Source organism: Budorcas taxicolor, chromosome 11, assembly GCF_023091745.1.
Source record: "Budorcas taxicolor isolate Tak-1 chromosome 11, Takin1.1, whole genome shotgun sequence".
In the NCBI taxonomy this organism is placed as follows: Eukaryota; Metazoa; Chordata; class Mammalia; order Artiodactyla; family Bovidae; genus Budorcas; species Budorcas taxicolor.
In genome coordinates, this window is record NC_068920.1 from 53,380,103 (window position 1) to 53,405,885 (window position 25,783).

Sequence of the window (25,783 nt, forward strand, 5' to 3'; positions counted from 1 at the left end):
CTGTCAAAAAAGATCGAGTTCTAAATGTATAACTTGACTTTAAGTAATATGCTAAGTAGCTAAAAGATACTATTATAAGAGAACTAGAAAATGTTTCAATCAATTAAGTAGGAAAGAAAATTAAGCTGAACTGCAAAATTCCTGCAAGATTCTACCCCTGGTAATTTACTTGTTGACTGTTCTGTAAGAATTTCTCAAGTTTTTTTTAAGATAATGATTTAAAATCATGTCATCCTGTTGGGTTTTATTTTAGCTATAATGCAAGTTCATGAGGATTTCTTCAATTATAAGACAGGGATATATAGACACATTACCAGCACAAATGAAGACTCAGAAAAATATCGAAAGTTTCGGACACATGCAGTCAAACTCACTGGGTAAGGTGATTTCTCAAAAGTCTTCATTTAATACTTCTTGAAAATAAAATTAAAAAAATAGATTATGTAGTGCATTTGGGTGCCAGAATTCCTCTTGGTATGAGAGGTTCTCATATGAATTAAAAATTATAAAACCTTGACATTATTTAGTCATTATTTTAAAATCCAGTGAAAAATCAACCCATTATTTTAGGAAAGGTACCAAAGCATGTCTCTCATTTACTTGGGAATCCATCCTAAGAACCTGTTCTAAGGGCAAGGAAATAGATTATTGGAACTCTACGTATGGGATGATCAAGGAAAGTGTGCAAAACCAAGGTGTGCTAGGATGTGGGGAGAAGGTTTTGGATGGAATTACAAATGATAGAGATTAAGCAGGAAGACAGGGTAAGATCTCCTTTATTCAATGTAAAATTATTTGTTTAAATCTACGTGAGAATTGTGAAAACTTGTCTTGTTTTACTTTGTTTTTCCATTCTTAGCTGTTCAGTGACTTTTCAGAAAGGCAAACGGAGTAATAAATTCGTTTATACTGCTGCTGGAACTGGGGATTCAGTGCCACTTGAATTCCATTTCCCTTCAGTTTGAAAGTCCTGTTTCTTCTAAATCTCCTTCCTATGTATGTTTCATTATCAATTTTTGTTTCCCCTGGTAATAGTCATGATTTGGAAAAATTTTTCCCACACACTGGGTGATAGAAATGATCTTTCTTATTATTCAGAGAACTGTGGAAATGGCAACCTTGATGTGGACCCTTTCTTGATTGATTAGAACTGATTCTTTATTATCTCTCTCCTGCCTTGCTGATGTTTTCTTCATTCTACTCCTAAATTTGTTCATGCTGGGGTTGGACAATATTAATGTGTTTGTATTAAGCACTCCGCACTGTTTGTATATTTTCCATATTGAGTGTGTCAATTGAAATAATGTGTTCACTTTTATAAACTCCTAAAAGATTGAGACACTTAAAAATTTATCTCACATGTGTGACAATTAGCAAGGCTAATTCTGCTAGTGAGCAAATAACTTTTGGAGATTTTGTTTATTTTTCAGAAATATGTTAGGGCCCTTGGGCATTGTTAAATGCCCTGAGGCAGTAGATTTTTATTCATTTCTCTATTAGTAATTCCTGATTTGGTAATTACTGTATTCAGAAAATTAATGCATCAGTGAATTAGAGAGTAATCAAATAACCCAAGTAAGTTAATGTTCCTTATCAGAGAACTTAGTGTACTTCTCAAATACCTTACAAATTTATTGCATCAAATTTTATTTGCTATGAATTTGTCAAACACGAAGCTATTAGATTTAACTCACTTGTACTTAATGAATTTAAACTTCTATCAAATGCCCATCGCTGAGGAATACAAGGAAGATTAATACATAGTCCTGTTCTTAAGGAGTTTAGGGAATAAAGTAGAGACATTCACAAGTGATTACAGTATAAGGTGATAAAAGTGGTGTATTTCCATATGCATGGCATTATATATATATTACATATATGCTTATGCTATTTTATATATACTACATACATATATATATTGCATATGTATTGTACACACACATATATATACTTTTATATATTTACAGTAGGTAGATAGATAAACACTTAAATTTCCTTGCTCCTCATTATTTTATTTTGTTTTTAACTGGAGGGTTATTACTTTACAATATTGTGATGGTTTCTGTCGCACAGCAGCATGAATCAGCCGTAGGTGTACATTTGTCCTCTCCCTCTTAAACCTCCCTCCCACCTTCCTCCCCATCCCACCCCTCCAGGCTGTCACAGAGCACCTGCTTTGGGGTCCCTGCATCATATAGCAAATTCCCACTGGCTATCTGTTTTACATATGGTGATGTACATGTTTTAATACTACTCTCTCCAACCCTCTTCCTCCCCCACTGTGAACCTAAGTCTGTTCTTTATGTCTGTCTCCCTTGCTGCCCTGCAAATAGGATCATCAGTTCCACCTTCCTAGATTCCATACATATGTGCTAATATTCAGCGTTTGTCTTTCTCTTTTTAACTTACTTCATTCTGTATAATAGGTTCTAGGTTCATCCATCTCATTAGAACTGATTCAAATGCATATTGGGGTACAGGTGCCTTTTTCAATATGCTTTCCTGAGGGTGTATGCCCAGTAGTGGAATTGCTGGGTTATATGATAGTTTTATTCCTATTTTATTTTTATTTTTAATTGAAAGATAATTGCTTCGCAATACTGGTTTGATTTCTGCCATACATCAACATAAATTAGACATAGGTGTACATGTGTCTCCTCCCTCTTGAACCTCCCTCCCACCTCCCACCCTTTCCCGCCCCTCTAAGTTGTTTTGGAGCCCCAGTTTGTTCCTGAATCATACAGCAAATTTCCATTGGCTATCTACTTTACATACTGTAGTGTATATGCTTCCATGCTGCTCGTTCCATTCATCTCACCCTCTCCTTCCTCCCCTCACCCTTGTTTATAAGTCTGTTCTCTATGTCTGCATCTCCAGTGCTGCCCTACAAGTAGATTCATCAGCACCATCTTTGTAGATCCCATTTATAAGCATTAATAGATGCTATTATTTTTATCTTTCTGACCTACTTCCTTCATATAATAGGCTCTAGGTTCATCCACCTCATTAGAACTGACTCAAATATGTAACTTTTCATGGCTGAGTAGTTTCCATTGTATATATGTACCATAGCTTTTTTATCCATTCATGTGTTGATGGACATCTAGGTTGCTTCCACATCCTAGCTATTGTAAACAGTGCTGCAATAAATATTGGGGTACATGTGTCTTTTTCAGTTTTGGTTTCCTCAGGGTATATGTCTAGAAGTGGTATTGCTTGGTCAAATGGTGCTTTTATTCCTAGTTTTTTAAGGAATCTCCATAGTGGCTGTATCAATTTAAATTCCTATCAGCAATGTAAGGGAGTTCCCTAATCTCCATATCCTCTCCAGCAATTCTTGTTTGCGGGTTTTTTTGATGATGGCCATTCTCACTGGTATGAGGTGATAGCTCATTGTAGATTTGATTTGCCTTTGTCTAATAATGAGCAGTGTTGAGCATCTTTTCATGTGTTTGTTAGCCATTTGTACATTTTCTTTGAAAAATGGTATGTTTAGTTTTTCTGCCCTTTTTCAGATTGGATAGTTTGTTTTCCTAGTATTGAACCACATGAGCAGCTTGTATATTTTGGAGTTAATCCTTTGCCAGCTGTTTCATTTGTTATTATTTTCTCTCTTTCTGAGAGTTGTCTTTTCACCTTGCTTATAGTTTCCTTCATTGTGCAAAAGTTTTTAAGTGTAATTAGGTCCCATTTGTTTATTTTGCTTTTATTTCCATTATTCTAGGAGGTGGGTCATAGACGATCTTGCTGTCATTTACGTCAAAGAGTGTTCTGCCTAAATTTTCCTCTAAAAGTTTTATATTTTTTGGTCTTTAATCCATTTTGAGTTTATTTTTGTGTATGGTGTTAAGAGGTGTTCTAATTTCATTCTTTCACATGTAGTTCCTCAACTTCCCTAGTACCAATTTTTGAAGATACTGTCTTTTCTCTATTGTATATTCTTGCCTCCTTCATCAAAGATAAGGTCCCCATAGGTGCATGGATTTTCCTCCAGGATTTCTATCTTGTTCCATTGGTCTATATTTCTTTTTTTGTGACAGTACCATACTGTCTTGAAGACTGTCACTTTGTAGTATAGTCTGATGTCAGGCAGATTGATTTCTCCAGCTCCAATCTCCTTTCTCAAGATTGCTTTGGCTATTTGAGGTGTTCTTTGTTTCCATGCAAATTGTAAAATGATTTGTTCTAATTTTGTGAAAAATATCATTGATAGTTTGATAGAAATTGCCTATCAGTTCTTTGGCACTCAGTCTTCTTTATGGTCCAGCTCTCACATCAGTACATGACTACTGGAAAAACCATATCTTTGACTATACAGACCTTTGTTGGCGAACTGATGTCTGTGCTTTGTCTCTTTAGGTAGGTTTGTTCCTAGGTGTTTTATTCTTTTGCCGCAATGGTGAAAGTGATTGTTTCCTTAATTTCTCCTGATATTTCATTGTTAGTGTATAGGAGTGCAAGCAATTTCTGTGTATTAACCTTGTATCCTTTGACTTTGCTATTTTCATTGATTAGTGTTAGTAATTTTCTGGTGACATCTTAAAAGTTTTCTTTGTAAAGAATCATGTCATCTGCAAACAGTGAGAGTTTTACTTCTTTTCCAATCTGGTTCCTTTTATTTCTTTTCCTTCTCTGATTGCTGTGGCTAGGACTGCCAAAACTACATTGAACAAGAGTGGCAAGAGTGGGCACCTTGGTCTTGTCCTTGAGTTTAGAGGAAATGCTTTAAATTTTTCACCATTGAGAATAATATTTGCTATGGAATTGTCATATATGGCCTTTATTATCTTGAGGTAGGTTGCTTCTGTTCCTACTTTCTGGAGAGTTTTATCATAGATTGGTACTGAATTTTGTCAAAAGTTTTCTCTGCATCTATTGAGATAATCATACGGTTTTCATCTTTCAGTTTGTTAATATGGTGTCTCAAATCGATTGATTTGCATATATTGAAGAATCCTTACATCACTGGGATAAAGCCCATTTGGTAATGATTCATGATCTTTTTAATGTGCTGTTGAATTCTGTTTGCTAGAATTTTGTTGAAAATTTTTGCATAAATGTTCATCAGTGATATCGGCCTATAATTTTCTTCTCTTGTGGCATATTTGTCTGGTTTTGGCATTAGTGTGTTACTGGTCTCACAGAATGAGTTTGGGAGTTTTCCTCCCTCTGAAATTTTCCAGAAGAGTCTGAGTAGGATAGGTGTTAGCTCTTTAAACTTTTGCTGGAATTCACCTTTGAAGGTCTCTGAGTCTTTGTTTACTGGAAGATTTTTTTTTTATTATTATAGTTTTGATTTCTGTGTCTGTAATTGGCCTATTCATATTTTCTACTTTGTCCTGGTTCAGTTTTGGAAAGCTATACTTTTCTAAGAATTTGCCGACTTTTTCCAGGTTGTCCATATTATTGGGATATAGTTGCTCATAGTAGGATCTTATAGTCCTTTGTATTTCTGTGTTGTCTGTTATAACTCCTCCTTTTTCACTTCTAATTTTATTAATTTTAGTCTTCTCCCTTTTTTTCTTGATGAGTCTGGCTAACAATATGTCAGTTATGATCATTATGTAGTGTCTTTCTTTGTTTCATAAATGTCTTTATTTTTAAAGTCTATTTTATCTGATATGAATATTGCTACTCATGCTTTCTTTTGATTTCCATTTGCGTGATATATCTTTTTCCAGCTCCTCACTCTCTGTCTGTATGTCTCCTTAGGTCTCAGGTGGGTTTCTTGTAGACAGCACACATAGGGGTCTTCTTTATGTATCCATTCAGCCAATCTGTGTCTTTTAGTTGGAACATTTAGCCCATTTACATTTAAGGTAATTATTGATAAGTATCATCTTGTTACCATTTACTTTATTGTTTTGGATTTGTTTTTATAAGCCTTTCTTTTTATGTTTCTTGTCTAGAGAAGTTCCTTTAGCATTTATTGAAGAACTGGTTTGGTGGTTCTGAATTCTCTTAACTTTTGTTTGTCTTTAAAGCTTTTGATTTCTCCTTCAAATCTAAATGAGATCCCTGCTGAATAAAATAATCTTGGTTGTAGTTTTTTCTGCTTTCATCACTTGACATAAAAAGGTCAGCTGTTGGCTTTATGGGGGTCCTCTTGTATGTTATTTGTTGATTTTCCCTTGCTGCTTTTAATATTTGTTCTTGTGTTCAATTTTCATTAGTTTGATTAATATGTGTCTTGGTGTTTCTCCTTGGATTTATCCTGTATGGGACTCTGGGCTTCCTGAACTTGGGTGGCTATTTCCTTTCCCATTTCAGGGAAACCTTCAATTATAATCTCTTCAAATATTTTCTCATGCCTTTTCCTTTTGTCTTCTTCTTCTAGGACACCTATGATTTGAATGTTGGGATGTTTAATGTTGTTCCAGAGGTCTCTGAGGTGGTCCTCATTTCTTTTTATTCTTTTTTCTACTCTGCTTCAGGTATTTCCACCATTCTATCTTCCAGGTTACTTACCCATTCTTCCGTCTCAGTTACTCTACTGTTGGTTCCCTCCAGTATATTTTCATGCTCAGTTATTTCATTGTTCATTGCTGATTATTTTGTAATTCTTCTAGTCCTTGTTAGACATTTCTTGCATCTTTTTGAACTTACCTCCAGTCTACTTATCTGTGCCTCCATTGTGCTTTCAAGATTTTAAATCATCTTTCTATCATTATTTTAAATTCTCTTTCAGGTGGACTACCTATTTCTGCCTCGCTTGTTTTGTCTTGTAGCTTTGTACCATGTTCCTTCATCTGCTGTATATTTCTGTCTTTTCATTTGGTTTAATTTATTGAGCTTGAGGTCTCCTTTCTGCAGGCTGGAAGGTTGTAGTTCCTCTTAATTGTGGAGTCTATCCCCCATGGGTAGGTTGGGACCAGTGTCTTGTGAAGGTTTCCTGGTTGGATGGACTTGTGCCTGTGTCCTGGTGGATGGAGCTGGATCTTGTCTTTCTGGAGGGTAGTGCTGTGTCCAGTAGTGTGTTTTGGGGTATCTGTGGGTTCAATATGGATTTGGGCAGGCTGCCTGTTGATATGCAGAGTTGTGCTCATGTTTTGCTGAAGGATTGGTATGGGGCATCCCGAACTATAGCTTGCTGGCTCTTGGGTGGTGCTTGGTCTGTGTTGAGTTGGAGCACTTTGGGTGGGCTCTTGTCTATTAATGTTCCACGTGGTGAGGAGTTCTCTGAAGGTCCAAAGTCCTAGATTTAAGTTTCCTGCCTCTGGGATTCAGACCTGACTCCTTACAATAGCATCAAGACTTCTCAGGCCACACTGCACAGAAGACAAAGCCTCTAGATTAATGGTGAAACAGCTCTCAACAGCCAAGAACACCCAAAGAGATTCATGGACTCATTCCAAGGATGTTGGTTTGCCTTTCTGGATGTCTGGGGTCCTCTGCCAGTGTTCAGAAAATGTTTTGTGTTAATTGTTACACCTGGGGTGCTCTGTCTCCTCACAGCCACTGCTCCATTAGGAAGCTTTGTCTGGCTGAAAGATTTCATATAAAGACTCTCATTTCAAAAGTACTCTGAAGCATAGTATTAGACATCCTCACAGCCCTCATGATAATCCTTTTCTGGTTGGTACTTTTTATCCCTTTTTTTCCTCCTCGATCTTCTTGTCCACTTCACTCCTCACCATTTTAGTTTACTCTTCTCTCTTTTCTCACCAAAACCTCTGTTTTGAATACTCTGATCATGAAAGGATTTAATTGAATTAAAAAGACCAGATATTTTGAAACATGGCTTATTTTATATGCCAATAATAATAAGAAGAAGAATGAAATGTTACTAATTAAACTAAGCGACTCCATTGATCATTAGATTGATTTCAACTTAGAGATGTTAAAATGTGGGGTGAAAGTGTATCACACAATGAAGAATATGATAATTAAGACTTTCATTGTGGCCAGTGGTCTCTATGTTATGGTCCTCTGTATGAGTGACAGCTCATCCTGTGTCTTTGTCCTCCAAAACTTATGAACTTACTTTAAACCCTCATTTGGAAGTATAAAGTAGTACCTTAAAGGCATTTACTTTTGCATATGATTTCAGAAATTACCACTAAAGCTCAAATGAAAAAAAAGTAGCAGCTATATATTTTAGAAAGTTACAGGAATTTATCTGGATAAATCATTGTCATCCCTGCTTGTGGGACAGTATTTTACTGAGGAATAATCTCTCTGTTACAAAAGAGAATAATAAAAATTATTTTAGGACATATTTTTGCTGTTCTTCAATAATGCTTTATGAAAGTTTATTTATTCAGCAAATAATTTATTGAGTACTTCTATGTTCCAGATGTGTTGTTAAGAAGCTAAGGATATATCAGGAAACAAAATAGACACAGGGTCTTCATCAAATTTATATTCTATGAATTGATGTATGGCTATTAGGCAAATACAATTGTGTTTATGAAAGGCCAGAATTTTTATGTTGTTTGTATGTTTGTGTGTTTGGGGTCAAAAGTATCAAATTTTTAACATATAAAAATTGACTCAGAGAGAAAAAGCAAACAATTGGAAGGTGGAGGCCAAAAGGAAAGCAAACATTGAGAAAGTCCAAGAAAAACAGATGAAAAAATAACAAAGATATTTCAAGTACATTGTAAATGAGGACTGCAGTTTTTTAAACTAAATTAAATTCAGTTCAGTTCAGTTCAGTCACTCAGTCGTGTCCAACTCTGCGACCCCATGAATCACAGCACGCCAGGCCTCCCTGTCCATCACCAACTCCTGGAGTTCACTCAGACTCACGTCCATCGAGTCAGTGATGCCATCCAGCCATCTCATCCTCTGTCATCCCCTTCTCCTCCTGCCCCCAATTCCTCCCAGCATCAGAGTCATTTCCAGTGAGTCAACTCTTCACATGAGGTGGCCAAACTTCTGGAGTTTCAGCTTTAGCATCAATCCCTCCAAAGAAACCCCAGGGCTGATCTCCTTCAGAATGGACAGGTTGGATCTCCTTGCAGTCCAAGGGACTCTCAAGAGTCTTCTCCAACACCACAGTTCAAAAGCATCAATTCTTCGATGCTCAGCCTTCTTCACAGTCCAACTCTCACATCCATACATGACTACTGGAAAAACCATAGCCTTGACTAGACAAAACCCCAAATACATTACTTTTTGGGGGCTCCAAAATCACTGCAGATGGGGATTGGAGCCATGAAATTAAAAGACGCTTACTCCTTGGAAGGAAAGTTATGACCAACCTAGATAGTATATTGAAAAGCAGCCAGCAAAAATATCAGCAAGCTCAGATATGCAGATGACACCACCTTATGACAGTGAAGAGGAACTCAAAAGCCTCTTGATGAAAGTGAAAGAGGAGAGTGAAAAAGTTGGCTTATGGGGAGGGAGGTGGGAGGGGGGTACATGTTTGGGAACACATGTACACCCGTGGTGGATTCATGTCAATGTATGGCAAAACCAATACAGTATTGTAAAGTAAAATTAAGTAAAAAAAAAAAAAAAAAGCTCAACATTCAGAAAACGAAGATCATGGCATCTGGTACCATCATTTCATGGGAAATAGATGGGGAAACAGTGGAAACAGTGTCAGACTTTCTTTTTGGGGGCTGAAAAATCACTGCAGATGGTGACTGCAGCCATGAAATTAAAAGACGCTTACTCCTTGGAAGGAAAGTTATGACCAACCTAGATAGCATTTTGAAAAGCAGAGACATTACTTTACCAACAAAGGTCTGTCTAGTCAAGGCTATGGTTTTTCCAGTGGTCATGTATGGATATGAGAGTTGGACTGTGAAGAAAGCTGAGCGCTGAAGAATTGATGCTTTTAAAGTGTGGTGTTGGAGAAGATTCTCTTGAGAGTCCCTTGGACTGCAAGGAGATCCAACCAGTCCAATCTGAAAGAGATCAGCCCTGGGATTTCTTTGGAAGGAATGATGCTAAAGCTGAAACTCCAATACTTTGGCCACCTCATGTGAAGAGTTGACTCATTGGAGAAGACCCTGATGCTGGGAGGGGTTGGGGGCATGAGGAGAATGGGATGACAGAGGATGAGATGGCTGGATGGCATCACGGACTCAATGGACGTGAGTCTGAGTGAACTCCGGGAGTTGGTGATGGACAGGGAGGCCTGGCGTGCTGCAATTAATGGGGTCGCAAAGAGTCAGACATGACTGAGTGACTGAATTGACTGACTGAAATACATTAAAATGTTGCAAATTGATAGAAATTGGGCATATTTCCAAGAATAACTGTGAAGGCATTTGGCTTGAGTAAATTATTGAAAATCCAAGTCAGAGATTTCTGTAAGCTTGATGCAAATCCATGATGTTACTTAAAACTGGACACAGAATGAGTCGTTTCTCTTTTTTACATATTCAACAAACATTAAAAGAAAGCCCATCTTCTTCGTCATGTTGCACTAGGTATCATATATGGAAAGAAAAATGAAAACAAAAACAAAAACACACAATATTTACCCTCACAGTGCAACTATATATTAACCAAAAACACTCAAAAAATGGGAAGTTTTGATGCATTTAACAAGGCAGGGTGGAAAGTTTTAAGATTTATTATAATACCTGATCTAGATTTGAAGATCTGAGAAAGACTCTTGAGGAAAAAAAGTAGGAGACAAGATTTATGAGTTGTTTAGTAGCAGGCAAAGGGATTAGCTTGTGTGAAGTCCTTGTGGTCAGAAGGATATAAAGTAGTACATGAACACAAAGAAAGTTGTGTTTGATGAATTTTGGAAGGCAAGGAATTAATGGCACCCCACTCCAGTACTCTTGCCTGGAAAATCCCATGGACGGAGGAGCCTGGTAGGTGCAGTCCATGGGGTTGCTAAGAGTTGGACACGACTGAGCGACCTCACTTTCACTTTTCACTTTCATGCACTGGAGAAGGAAATGGCAACCCACTCCAGTGTTCTTGCCTAGAGAATCCCAGGGACGGGGGAGCCTGGTGGGCTGCCGTCTATGGGGTCACACAGAGTTGGACACGACTGAAGTGACTTAGCAGCAGCAGCAGTAGAGTTTAGTCAGAGATACTAAGTATTCTATTAAGGACCTTAAGAGCAAAGGGAAGTCATTGAAGATTTACATATGAAAGTGGTATGATCTTTGTATTTTTAAAAATATTGCATTGTTAAAGCTATAAAGAATGTGATACAAAAGGCAAATGGTGAAAATTGTAGTAAAAGATAATGGTCTGGACTTAGATGGTGGAAGAGTTGAGAAAATAAGGGTGAGTCAAAAAATATTTCAAGAGAAAAGCTGGAAGATTGGATGTGGATTTAATATTGAAATGGGTGATAAAATGGAGACATGGTGTTCCCTACTGGGCTTGGTGACTTCAAGATGTCTTTGAGACATAAAAATGCAGATAAATATCAGAGAAGACAGGTAGATATACGGATCTCAAGGTCATAGTAGGGGCAAGGGTTGAAGATGGATGGTGCTGAACAGAATAAGGAAAGCAAAAAAGGAAGACAGACTGAGGCTAAGGCATGGGAAAAAGCTAATATTCATAACTGGCTAGAAAATGATGAGTCTGCATAGAAAGAGTAGAAACCAGTGAGGATATTTTAAAAAGTGGTTATTGTAAGATCTGGAGAAAACTGGAAAACCGTAAGCTTGGGATCCAGAGTATGTGAAGACATCTGTCTTAGAGAAAGACTGAGTGACAAGTCTATTATATCATCAGAGAAGGAATAAAGGAGGTTAAATGAAACTTCTGACATGAAAGATAGTGTTAAGTTGAGGAAAATTCCTATCAGATTGCTTTTCTTTTTCTAACCCCCAGGAATTAGGAGGTGAGTTTAACTGTAGAGGGAAGAGGTGGTGGGAAGATGAAAGATCAGAAATTTGAGAATAGAGGTGGTTTGCAATGGTCCTCTGGGTATTTGGGTGAGGGAGTTGCCCCAGGAACCAATAGGAATTGCCTTACATTGCTGATGGTACCTTCTGCCCTCATATCTCTGCAGCTGTAATCAGCACTTTGGTGGATGCAAAGAGAAATGAGTTCATTAAAGACAGACAGTTCTCCATATGGGTGCAATGAGGCATCGGAAAAGCAAGGGGTTTAGGATATGAGTAAGATGGCAGAAAACTTGATCAGTCTGATGAAAAGAAAGAGTTGATGGATTCAAAGAAAATAGAAAAATCACTGAACTAGAGACCATGATGATTCTAATCTCTGTGATTTTTATGATTCTCTAACTTATTTTTCTTACCATTTAGAGCTTTAATGTTTTATTTTTATTGTTTATGAGAAAAAAGTCACCATGTAATAATGAGGTAATATTTTACAGATTATGAACATCGTGGTAGAATGACTAAGTCAGAATTTTGTATATTAGCACCTAATTATCTTGGAATACTCAGCCTCTCTTAGGTCCTAAACACTTGATTTCTGCCTATCTATCTTATCTATCTTATATATTTATTTATCTATTCATCTGTCACTTAAAGATAGTTACCCCAAAGAGATTATGAAAGTAGTGCTTCACCTTGTAATAACTTACAATCAAAGAGAATGTAAGAAAAGAATATATATATATATAACTCATTTTACTAACACAACATTATAAAATCAACTATATTTCATTAAAAAAGTAAAAATAATGCTTCAGAGTTAAAATTCTAATATAATTTCTCATATTTTCTAAACATACAAAGAGAAAGGATTCCAGGAACACAAATCACTAAGTGCAACTGCACCTATTTTTATGTAGTTTTATTAGGGCCACCACTTGTTTTTCCCCATTCATTTTTTTCCCCTTCTTCCTTTCTAAATAATAACTGAATGGTAAACCTGAAATTTCATGCTATGTTATGTTTAACCCCTGGCAAATTGTTACATTCTGAGCAGATATTTTAATTAGAGGTTTTTAATGAATGGAAAAGACTCATGCTGGGAGGGATTAGGGGCAGGAGGAGAAAGGAATGACAGAGGATGAGATGGCTGGATGGCATCACTGACTCGATGAACGTGAATCTGAGTGAACTCTGGGAGTTGGTGATGGACAGGGAGGCCTGGCGTGCTGCAATTCATGGGGTCGCAGAGTCGGACACGACTGAGTGACTGAACTGAACTGACTGAATGAATGGCGAAGTCGTAGACAGATCAATGAACACTTACTTAGAAAATGGAAATAAATATGTGATAATCAGTATAGGCAATGCAAAAACATTGAGTTTGGGTTTTCGGGCATCTTTAATGGCAAAGTACTTAGTTCTTTCTTTTTGGGAGGGGGCTAGAGGGTGCGCTGCTTTGAATAACAAAAGTTGCTGCAACAAACAGACTCAAAATACTTGATAATTCAAATACATTTATAGAAGCATATTATTCATTTAATAGTTTAAGATTGGAGGTCTTAGATTTGGGGTGGCTTTCACTATATGGTTTCAGGGACCCAAGCTTTTTCTACTTTGTTGCTCTGCTGTCTTTTAGGGTCACATGTTTCATTTTATTCTGCATCTGGAAAATAAGAGCATGAGGAGGACTTTTTAAATTCACTTCTTTTAAAGCCTTGACTCAGACATGACCTTTCTAGTCCATTCATGTCTGTTTAGCTAAAGCTCATTGATATGACTCACCCAGCTGTGGTCAGCTAGGAAGTATAAAAGTTTTGTCAGTAACATTATAATATCAGAACAAATAGAGGTATATCATCAAGTAGAATTCCAAATTTGCATAAACTTAAAAAAAGTAAAACACAGAAACACAAATTTCAGTTTGTGGAGAGCTGACTCTATCTGCATCTCCTAGGCCCTCAGAGATTATGTGTTCTGCTTTTAGAGAATCTTATTGGGAAATTCTAAGATTTACTGCTCTATAAGATTAAACCAATTAATAAATACATTTGATTAATATACCAACTATATTTATAATTGCTGAAGTAGCACTGACACACAATCTTCCTGTTCAAAAAGCCTTATGAGACAGAATTATCATTCCACTTTACTAGAAATAAGAGCCTGAAAATGTTTTAGAAAACTTTTTACATTCTTCAAAATATCTGTTTTAACAGTACTGTCAGTTCAGTTCAGTTCAGTCGCTTAGTCATGTCCGACTTTTTGCAACCCCGTGATTCGCAGCACACCAGCCCTCCCTGTCCATCACCATCTCCTGGAGTTCACTCAGACTCGCGTCCATCGAGTCACTGATGCCATCCAGCCATCTCATCGTCTGTTGTCCCCTTCTTCTCCTGCTCCCAATCCCTCCCAGCATCAGGGTCTTCTCCAATGAGTCAACTCTTTACGTGAGGTGGCCAAAGTAGTGGAGTTTCAGCTTTAGCATCATTCTTTCCAAAAAACATCCAGGACTTATCTCCTTTAAGGATGGACTGGTTGGATCTCCTTGCAGTCCAAGGGACTCTCAAGAGTCTTCTCCAACACCACAGTTCAAAAGCAACAATTATTCCGCACTCAGCTTTCTTCACAGTCCAACTCTCACATCCATACATGACCCCTGGAAAAACCATAGCCTTGACTAGACAGACCTTTGTTGGCAAAGTAATATCTCTGCTTTTCAATATGCTATCTAGGTTGGTCATAACTTTCCTTCCAAGGAGTAAGCATCTTTTAATTTCATGGCTGCAGTCACCATCTGCAGTGATTTTGGAACCCCCAAAAAGAAAGTCTGACACTGTTTCCACTGTTTCTCCATCTATTTCCCTTGAAGTGATGGGACTAGATGCCATGATCTTCATTTTCTGAATGTTGAGCTTTAAGCCAACTTTTTCACTCTCCTCTTTCACTTTCATCAAGAGGCTTTTGAGTTCCTCTCAACTTTTTGCCATAAGGGTGGTGTCATCTGCATATCTGAGGTTATTGATATTTCTCCTGGCAATCTTGATTCCAACTTGTGCTTCTTCCAGCCCAGCGTTTCTCATGATGTATTCTGCATAGAAGTTAAATAAGCAGGGTGACAATACACAGCTTTGATGTACTCCTTTTCCTATTTGGAACCAGTCTGTTGTTCCATGTCCAGTTCTAACTGTTGCTTCCTGACCTGTATATAGGGTTCTCAAGAGGCAGGTCAGGTGGTCTGGTATTCCCATCTCGCTCAGAATTTTCCACAGCTTATTGTGATCCACACAGTCAAAGGCTTTGGAATAGTCAATAAGGCAGAAATAGATGTTTTTCTGGAACTCTCTTGCTTTTTCAATGATCCAGCAGATGTTGTCAATTTGATCTCTGTCTGGTTCCTCTGCCTTTTCTAAAACAGCTAGAACAGCTGGAAGTTCATGGTTCACGTATTGCTGAAGCCTGGCTTGGAGAATTTTGAGCATTACTTTACTAGCATGTGAGATGAGTGCAATTGTGCAGTAGTTTGAGCATTCTTTGGCATTGCCTTTCTTTGGGATTGGAATGAAAACTGACCTTTTCCAGTCCTGTGGGCAACTGCTGAGTTTTCCAAATTTGCTGGCATATTGAGTGCAGCACTTTCACAGCATCATCTTTCAGGACTTGAAATAGCTCAACTGAAATGCCATCACCTCCACTAGCTTTGTTTGTAGTGATGCTTTCTAAGGCCCACTTGACTTCACATTCCAAGATGTCTGGCTCTTGGTGAGTGATCACAACATCGTGATTATGTTGGCTGTGAAGATCTTTTTTGTACAGTTCTTCTCTGCATTCTTGCCACCTCTTCTTAATATCTTCTGCTTTTGTTATGTCTGTACCATTTCTGTCCTTTATTGAGCCCATCTTTGCATGAAATGTTCTCTTGGTATCTCTAATTTTCTTGAAGAGATCTCTAGTCTTTCCCATTCTGTTGTTTTCCTCTATTCTTTGCATTGATCGCTGAAGAAGGCGTTCTTATCTCTTCTTGCTATTCTTTGGAACTCTGCATTCACATGCTTATATCTCTCCTTTTCTCCTTTGCTTTTCGCTTCTCTTCTTTTTGCAGCTTTTTGTAAGGCATCCCCAGACAGCCATTTTGCTTTTTTGCATTTCTTTTCCATGGGGATGGTCTTGATCCCTGTCTCCTGTACAATGTCATGAACCTCCATCCACAGTTCATCAGGCCCTCTATCTATCAGATCTATTCCCTTAAATCTATTTATCACTTTCACTGTATAATCTTAAAGGATTTGATTTGGGTCCTACCTGAATGGTCTAGTGGTTTTCCCTACTTTCTTAAATTTAAGTCTGAATTTGGCAATAAGGAGTTCGTTATCTGAGGCATAGTCAGCTCCCGGTCTTGTTTTTGCTAACTCTATAGAGCTTCTCCATCTTTTGCTGCAAAGAATATAATCAATCTGATTTCAGTGTTGACCATCTGGTGATGTCCATGTGTAAAATCTTCTCTTTTGTTGTTGGAAGAGGGTTTTTGCTTTGACCAGTGTGTTCTCTTGGCAAAACTCTATTAGCCTTTGCCCTGTTTCATTCCATACTCCAAGGCCAAATTTGCCTGTTACCCCAGGTGTTTCCTGACTTCCTAGTTTTGCATTCAAGTCCCCTATAATGAAAAGGACATCTTTTTTGAGTGTTAGTTCTAAAAGGTCTTGTAGGTCTTCATAGAACCGTTCAACTTCAGCTTCTTCAGCGTTACTGGTTGGGGCTTAGGCTCAGATTACTGTGATATTGAATGGTTTGCCTTGGAAACAAACAGAGATCATTCTTTTGTTTTTGAGATTGCATCCAAGTCCTGCATTTTGGACTCTTTTGTTGACCATGATGGCTACTCCATTTTGTCCAAGGGATTCCTGCCCACAGTAGTAGATATAATGGTCATCTGAGTTCAATTCACCCATTCCAGTCCATTTTAGTTTGCTGATTCCTAGAATGTCGACGTTCACTCTTGCCATCTCTTGTTTGACCACTTTCAATTTGCCTTGATTCATGGACCTGACATTCCAGGTTCATATGCGGTATTGCTCCCTACAGCATTGGACCTTGATTCTATCACCAGTCACATCCACAACTGGGTATTGTTTTTGCTTTGGCTCCATCCCTTCATTCTTTCTGGACTTATTTCTCCACTGATCTCCAGTAGCAAATTGGGTATCTACCAACCTGGGGAGTTCCTCTTTCAGTATCCTATCATTTTGCCTTTTCATGCTGCTCATGGGGTTTAGTTATATATAAATGTTAACTATATTTATATCTTTCTTTCCATCTATCTATTATCCATCTATTATCTATCTATCAAAGAAGTTCCAGTGTCAAGATTCACTCAGTGTATATTTACCACATAGGTTTTCTGAAGGAACTGTTCTATTTTTTCTTTTACAAAAAATTCCATTAGGGTAAAAATAGATGTATCCTTTTTTTCCTATATAAAATTATAATCTCCATTGCTTTGATCACCCACCTTTAATCTATACATAAAGACTTTTTCCCAATTTTTCAGCAAGAAACTTACTTTTGAGTATGTAATATGTGTCAAGTACTGTGCTAGGCATTAAGAATACAAATAGCAAAAATATCGTGCTCTGCTCCTGTTTTCAAGCAGGTGGAGAGAGAGAAACAGGGGGTGCAGAGAAGGTGATGGGGAGACAGAGAGGGAGAGAGGACTAACAACACACCATGTCTCAAGTGTGGAGGTGCAAACACAACAGGAATTTAAATTGAGTCTTGAGTGTATGTATCATATAGGAAGGTACATGACTCCACTTCTGGGGCTGGAGAAAACTCCAGGGAAGCCGTAATACCTGTTGTGCATGTCAGCAGAGCAGAGAGGAATTTCTAAAGCTATGTGGAAAGAGAAGAGAAAAAGTAAGCAGAAAATGGACAATCTCACAGTAAGAGAGAATATGATCCACTTAAGGCACTGGAGGAGAAGGCAATGGCACCCCACTCCAGTACTCTTGCCTGGAAAATCCCATGGATGGAGGAGCCTGGTGGGCTACAGTCCGTGGGGTCGCTGAGTCGGACAGGACTGAGCAACTTCACTTTCACTTTTCACTTACATGCCTTGGAGAAGGAAATGGCAACCCACTCCAGTATTCTTGCCTAGAGAATCCCAGGGATGGGGGAGCCTGGTGGGCTGCCGTCTATGGGGCTGCACAGAGTTGGACATGACTGAAGCAACTTAGCAGGGCACCGGAAGTATTAAATAGGTGGCGAGTAGAGCAAGGGGCAATCTAGTGATAACTGACACTAAAAGGCAGCCTAATCCTGGAGCATTCGTCTAGTAATGATAATTTACTTACCTATTCGGGGCCTCACGTGGTCTGAGTGCTTCAGCACCTCTGGGTTTGCCTCCCTGTCCCCATGGACTCTGCAGGAATCTGTATGTCTTTGCAGCAACATTGTTTGGTTTTCAGTGAATGTTCCAAGCACCCAGGTGGTTTTTCTCCTCCCCCTGTTCTGTGATTTTCAGTTTAACTCAGTTCAGCCTGTTTCTGGGTCATTGTACTTTGAGATGCAGGTGTATCTGAGATCAGAAATCGTCACCAAAGAATAGAAATGGGATTTCAATAAACGAGATCCACTCTTCAGTTTCTGCTGTAAAGCGAGTAGTGCAAACTGAATAACATTCAAAACAAAAAAGAATCTTTCTCCCCTGACACATTGTGGCAGACCTGAGCTCTGGGAAGTCATGTTCATACATTCACCTGGTCTTGAACTGTTTCCAGTACGGTAGTGGAGATAGCCCTGTAAACACAGGGTGTGAGAGGAGGTGAGCTCAGGGTATTTCTACTCTGCCGTTTGGCTGATATCCAGCAATTAAAACAAACAAAGAATGCGTATAATGTAACTGCATTGAAATGTAAGTGGTTTTGAAACGGATGAAATCAAAGTGCTTGAAAGCCTGGGCATGGGGCAATCTTCACCAAAGAGTGTGCAGGTGAGGACTAGAGTAGGAAGTGACCCTAGAATAAAAGTCACTAGCATTCTTGTTCTTTATTCATTTTTCTAGCAGAGACTTCAATTTTAAAATCTTGATGGGCATGAGCTCATAATGTATTGGGAACTTGACTTTTTTATACTAGACTAAAATCCCAGTTTAATTTTGGCTTCATAAATTTACTTTTAATGCCTTTGACCTGGACAATGCTCTAACTTTTATTCTAGATTTTCAAACTTCTATTTCTAAGGTAATTAAGTCAGAGATGTACCTGGAAGATATTTGGGTGAATGATGTGTGGTGATGATCTAATTTTTTTCTCTAAACTCTGAACTAAAAGCAGCAAGGCCATATAATAAATAATCCATTCCTTCTTTACCCTTTGAAGTGCATTTTTTATAGCTTATTAAATTATTACATAAATTCATTATGGTTTGACTCTAGGGTGTTCTGTTCAAAAGACAAGCTATTGTTCAGTTTCCTACAGCTTTATTTTACTATCAGGTTGTTTCAAATTGCTATATTGCTCTCATTTTTCAATATTTATCTAGTTATTTTCAAGTTTATTTATCTAATGATATTAAAACAAAAAAATACTCAGAGTAACTTAAATTGGAACTTGTATGTTTTATTTATAAATAACATAACATAAACTTTCTTACTTTAAAGGCTATTTAGTCCCTTGCATTTATTTTTCTTAAGAGAAATGTTATTTTTTAAAGATTTTGTTTTTATAAAACTTTTTTTCTCTTCACTATACCTTAAGTATTAAAAATAGTATTAAAAATAAAAGAAGTATTAACATGATAATTTCATTAAATTGATTAGATAATTTGCTGCTTTTAAAACTTAAAATATTTTATCCAGGAAGATCCCCTGGAGAAGGAAATGGCAATCCACTCCAGTATTCTTGCCTGGAGAATCCCATGGACAGAGAAGCCTAGTAGGTTACAGTCCATAGGGTCGCAAAGAGTCGGACACGACTGAGTGACTTCACCTCACCTCACCTCAAGATCTGTGAAGAACCCTGGATTTTATCTTCCCAATAACCCAATATAAAAAAAGAGGGCATAGTAATAGAGATTTTCCAGAGATTACATGCTGGTTAGTTGCAGACCCAATATTCAGCTGAAACCAGTTCAATACTAATCTTGTTTAGTAAACCATTGGGCTGACATTAGAGAATCTATATCAAAGCTATTGTTATAATTTACTTAGATGTTTATTCTTTTGTAAGCTAGGGATAAAAGGATGTTTGTGAGGAATAAATGGGATCATGCATACACAGTACTCATATGCTGGATATACGGGAACATTCAATAAATGTTTGCTGTTAGTAATAATATCAACAGTGGGGATCGATTGGGCCATATTTGTAATTAGATGTATAATTCAACAACTTTTTTTAAGTTTTAAAGTTTTTTTTTATATAGACCATTTTTATAGTCTGCATTGAATCTGATATGTTGTTGCTTCTGTTGTTTATGTCTTGGTGCTTTGCTGTGAAGTATGCGGGATCTTAGCTGCCTGGAGTGAAACGAACTGAAAGTTGCTTAGTCGCGTGTCATGTCCGACTCTTTGTGATGCATGGACTATATGGTCCACGGAATTCTCCAGGCTGATTACTGAAGTGGGTAGCCTTTCCCTTCTCCAGGGGCTCTTCCTAAACCAGGGATGACACCTAGGTCTCCCGCATTGCAGATAGTTGGTAAAGAATCCGCCTGCAATGCGGGAGACTTGGGTGTGATCCCTGAGTTGGGAGGAGCCCCTGGAGAGGGGAAGGGCTACCCACTCCAGTATTCTGGCCTGGAGAATTCCATGGACTGTACAGTCCATGGGGTCACAAAGAGTCAGACACGACTAAGCAACTTAGCTCCCTAATCAGGAATCAAACCCTCACCTCCTGATCTGGAGAGCAAAGTCTTAACCACTGGACTGCCAGGGAAATCCCAAAAACCTTTTAAAATTTGCTGAAGTTCCCTCCCAATATGTGACATTTTGAAGAAATTAATAATTGTAAATGACATTCTCAAATTTTAAATGTTATTCAGATTCTTTCCTTGTGAATGAAAGTTGAACTTCTAATCTGAGAAAATGGAACTGATGAAATGGAAAATAAAATCATCCTGGGTGTTTTAATAAGTGACATCATCTAAATAATTCTTTAAGTTGGCTTGATTTTTTTTTCTAATATTTTCAAAGATTTTAAATTTATACATGCTAGGAGCTGAGGGTACTGAGATAAATAACACTGAGAGCCTTAATAAATAAAACAAGACCCACTGTTTTGATGCAGCTGGCTAGGGGAAGCTATCGATCATTCAGAAAAGCCATTGAGTGGCTACACAGACAGTTGGGATCTTTTGAGCTGAGTTCATTGACAGAAGAGTATAGATGAAGAGAGACCCAGGGAGGTGAAACTGATTTTATTTTGCTTCTGTGTTCAGAGCTGATGGCATCACACTGCCTTATCTGTCAATGCTGCATCAAACTGACGGCACAGTCTGTGTTCCCTGCGTTTCTCTTGACACTGGTCTTTCATTGATTTGTCGTCTGAAACACTGACCAGGACTGCTAACTCTGTAACTGCTGTTATTAACAACAGCAAAAATTATTGCTTTTATAAAACAAAGCGATAGAAGAAAGTACAGCTTTATTTTCATTTAGGGAAAGGCAAGGTTGGTTTAAAAAGCATTAACATGTGCGCACACACGCACATATATATGTTTGTATATGTAATTTAGAAAGACAGTAATGACGATGTGATATGCAAGGCAACCAAAGAGACACAGATGAAAAGAACGGACTTTTGGACTATGTGGGAGAAGACGAGGGTGGGATATTTGAAGGAATAGCATTGAAATATGTATATTACCGTATGCAAAATAGATGACCAGAGCAAGTTCCATGCATGAGGCAGGACACCCAAAGCTGGTGTGCTAGGACAACCCAGAGGGATGGGATGTGGAGGGAGGTGAAGGGGGCTTCAGGATGGTGGGAAACATGTACACCCATGGCTGATTCATGTCAATGTATGCCAAAACCACCACAGTATTGTAAAGTAATTAGCCTCTGATTAAAATAAGTAATTTTCAAAAGAATTCATACGAAATAATGCCATTTGCAGCAATGTGGATGGACACGGAGAATATCATACTAAGTGAAGAAAGAAAAACAAATCATATGATATCTATTATACTTGGGACCTAAAAAACAATACAGAAAGAACTCATTTACAAAATGGAAACAGACTAACAGCTTTCAAAATTAAACAGTTCAGTTCAGTCGCACAGTCATGTCCAACTTTTTGAGACCCCATGAGTCGCACCACACCAGGCCTCCCTGTCCATCATAAATTTCCAGAGATCACTCAAACTCATGTCCATCGAGTCGGTGATGCCATCCAGGCATCTCATCCTCTATTGTCCCCTTCTCCTCCTGCCCCCAATCCCTCCCAGCATGAGTCTTTTCTAATGAGTCAACCCTTCCCATGAAGTGGCCAAAGTATTGGAGTTTCAGCTTTAGCATCGTTCCTTCCAATGAACACCCAAGACTGATCCCCTTTAGAATGGACTGGTTGGATCTCCTTGCAGTCCAAGGGGCTCTCAAGAGTCTACTCCAACACCACATTTCAAAAGCATCAATTCATCAGTGCTCAGCTTTCTTCACAGTCCAACTCTCACATCCATACATGACCACAGGAAAAACCATTAACCTTAACTAGAGGGACCTTTGTTGGCAAAGTAATGTCTCTGCTTTTCAATATGCTATTTAGGTTGGTCATAACTTTCCTTCCAAGGAGTAAGTGTCTTTTAATTTCATGGCTGCAGTCACAATCTGCAGTGATTTTAGAGACCAGAAAAATAAAGTCTGACACTGTTTCCACTGTTTCCCCATCTATTTCCCATGAAGTGATGGGACCACATGCCATGATCTTCGTTTTCTGAATGTTGAGCTTTAAGCCAACTTTTTCACTCTCTTCTTTCACTTTCATCAAGAGGCTTTTGAGTTTCTCTTCACTTCCTGCCATAAGGGTGGTGTCATCTGCATATCTGAGGTTATTGATATTTCTCCCAGCAATCTTGTTTCCAGCTTGTGCTTCTTCCAGCCCAGCATTTCTCATGATGTACTCTGCATAGAAGTTAAATAACGATCTCCTTATCCTGTTTGGAACCAGTCTGTTGTTCCATGTCCAGTTCTAATTGTTGCTTCCTGACCTGCATACAGATTTCTGAAGAGGCAGGTCAGGTGGTCTGGTATTCCCATCTCTCTCAGAAGTTTACACAGTTTATTGTGGTCAAAGGCTCTGTCATAGTCAATAGAGCAGAAATAGATGTTTTTCTGCAACTCTCTCGCTTTTTCCATGATCCAGCAGATGTTGGCAATTTGATCTCTTGTTCCCCTGCCTTTTCTAAAACCAGCTTGAACATCAGGAAGTTCATGTTTCACGTATTGCTGAATTGGGGAATTTTGAGCATTTCTTTGCTAGCGTGTGAGATGAGTGCAATTGTGCGGTAGTTTGAGCATTCTTTGGCATTGCCTTTCTTTGGGATTGGAATCAAAACTGACCTTTTCCAGTCCTGTGGCCACTGCTGAGTTTTCCAAATTTGCTGGCATATTGAGTGTAGCACTTTCACAGCATCATCTTTCAAGATTTGAAATAGCTCAACTGGAATGTCATCACCTCCACTAGCTTTGTTTGTAGTGATGCTTTCTAAGGCCCACTTGACTTCACATTCTAGGATGTCTGGCTCTTGGTGAGTGATCACACCATCATGATTATCTGGGTCATGATGATCTTTTCTGTACAATTTTTCTGTGTATTCTTGCCACCTCTTCTTAATATCTTCTGCTTCTATTAGGTCCATACCATTTCTGTCCTTTATTGAGTCCATTTTTGCATGAAATGTTCCCTTGTTATCTCTAATTTTCTTGAAGAGATCTTTAGTCTTTCCCATTCTTTTGTTTTATTTCTTTGTGTTGATTGCTGAGGAAGGCTTTCTTATCTCTCCTTGCTATTCTTTGGAACTCTGCATTCACATGCTTATATCTCTCCTTTTCTCCTTTGCTTTTCACTTCTCTCTTTTTGCAGCTGTTTGTAAGGCATCCCCAGACAGCCATTTTGCTTTTTTGCATTTCTTTTCCATGGGGATGGTCTTGATCCCTGTCTCCTGTACAATGTCACGAACCTCCATATATAGTTCATCAGGCACTGCTCTATCTATCAGAGTGCCTGATGAACTATATATTAAATCTATTTCTCACTTCCACTGTATGAACATAAGGGATTTGATTTAGGTCCTACCTGAATGGTCTAGTGGTTTTCCCTACTTTCTTCAATTTAAGTCTGAATTTGGCAATCAGGAGTTCATGATCTGAGCCACAGTCAGCTCCCAGTCTTGTTTTTGCTGACTATATAGACCTTTTCCCTCTTTGACTGGAAAGAATATAATCAATCTGATTTCAGTGTTGATCATCTGGTGATGTCCATGTGTAGAGTCTACTCTTGTGCTGTTGGAAGAGGGTTTTTGCTATGACCAGTGCGTTCCCTTGGCTAAACTCTATTAGCCTTTGCCCTGTTTTATTCCATATTCCAAGGCCAAATTTGCCTGTTACCCCAGGTGTTTCTTGACTTCCTAATTTTGCATTCCCGTCTCCTATATTGAAAAGGACATCTTTTTTGGGTGTTAGTTCTAAAAGGTCTTGTAGGTCTTCATAGAACCATTCAATTTCAGCTTCTTCAGCATTACTGATTGGGGCATAAGCTTGGATTACTGTGATATTGAATGGTTTGCCTTGGAAATGAACAGAGATCATTCTGTCGTTTTTGAGATTGCATTGAAATGCTGCATTTCAGACTCTTTTGTTGACCATTATGGTGACTCCATTTTGTGTAAAGGATTCCAGCCCACAGTAATAGATATAATGGTCATCTGAGTTAAATTCGAAAGTTCCAAAGAATAGCAAGAAGAGATACAGCCATCCTCAGCGATCAATGCAAAGAAACAGAGGAAAACAACAGAATGGGAAAACTAGAGATCTCTTCAAGAAAATTTGAAATACCAAGGGAACATTTCATGCAAAAATGGACTCGATAAAGGACAGAAATGGTATGGACATAACAGAAACAGAAGATATTAAGAAGAGGTGGCAAGAATACACAGAAGAACTGTACAGAAAAGATCTTCAAAACCAACATAATCACGATGGTGTGATCACTCACCAAGAGCCAGACATCCTGGAATGTGAAGTCAAGTGGGCCTTAGAAAGCATCACTACAACAAAGCTAGTGGAGGTGATGGCATTCCAGTTGAGCTATTTCAAATCCTGAAAGATGATGCTGTGAAAGTGCTACACTCAATATGCCAGCAAATTTGGAAAACTCAGCAGTGGCCACAGGACTGGAAAGGTCAGTTTTGATTCCAATCCCAAAGAAAGGCAATGCCAAAGAATGCTCAAACTACCGCACAATTGCACTCATCTCACACGCTAGCAAAGTAATGCTCAAAATTCCCCAAGCCAGGCTTCAGCAATACGTGAAACGTGAACTTCCAGATATTCAAGCTGGTTTTAGAAAAGGCAGAGGAACCAGAGATCAAATTGCCAACATCTGCTGGATCATGGAAAAAGCGAGAGAGTTGCAGAAAAACATCTATTTCTGCTTTATTGACTATGCCAGAGCCTTTGACTGTGTGGATCACAATAAACTGTGTAAACTTCTGAGAGAGATGGGAATACCAGACCACCTGACCTGCCTCTTCAGAAATCTGTATGCAGGTCAGGAAGCAACAATTAGAACTGGACATGGAACAACAGACTGGTTCCAAATAGGAAAAGGAGTACATCAAGGCTGTGTATTGTCACCCTGCTTCTTTAACTTCTATGCAGAGTACATCATGAGAAACGCTGAGCTGGAAGAAACACAAGCTGGAATCAAGATTGCCAGGAGAAATATCAATAACCTCAGATATGCAGATGACACCACCCTTATGGCAGAAAGTGAAAAGGAACTAAAAAG

At 38.4% G+C, this 25,783-nt stretch overlaps 1 protein-coding gene across 1 annotated transcript in view; it reads left to right on the plus strand.

The window, feature by feature from the left end:
* Positions 1-25,783, plus strand: part of TINAG (tubulointerstitial nephritis antigen) — a 109,689-nt gene that overhangs the window by 47,477 nt on the left and 36,429 nt on the right. Inside the window, exon 9 of the mRNA XM_052649082.1 lies at positions 254-377. Coding sequence (XP_052505042.1) covers positions 254-377 — 124 coding nt within the window. The remainder of the gene's footprint in view (positions 1-253; positions 378-25,783) is intronic.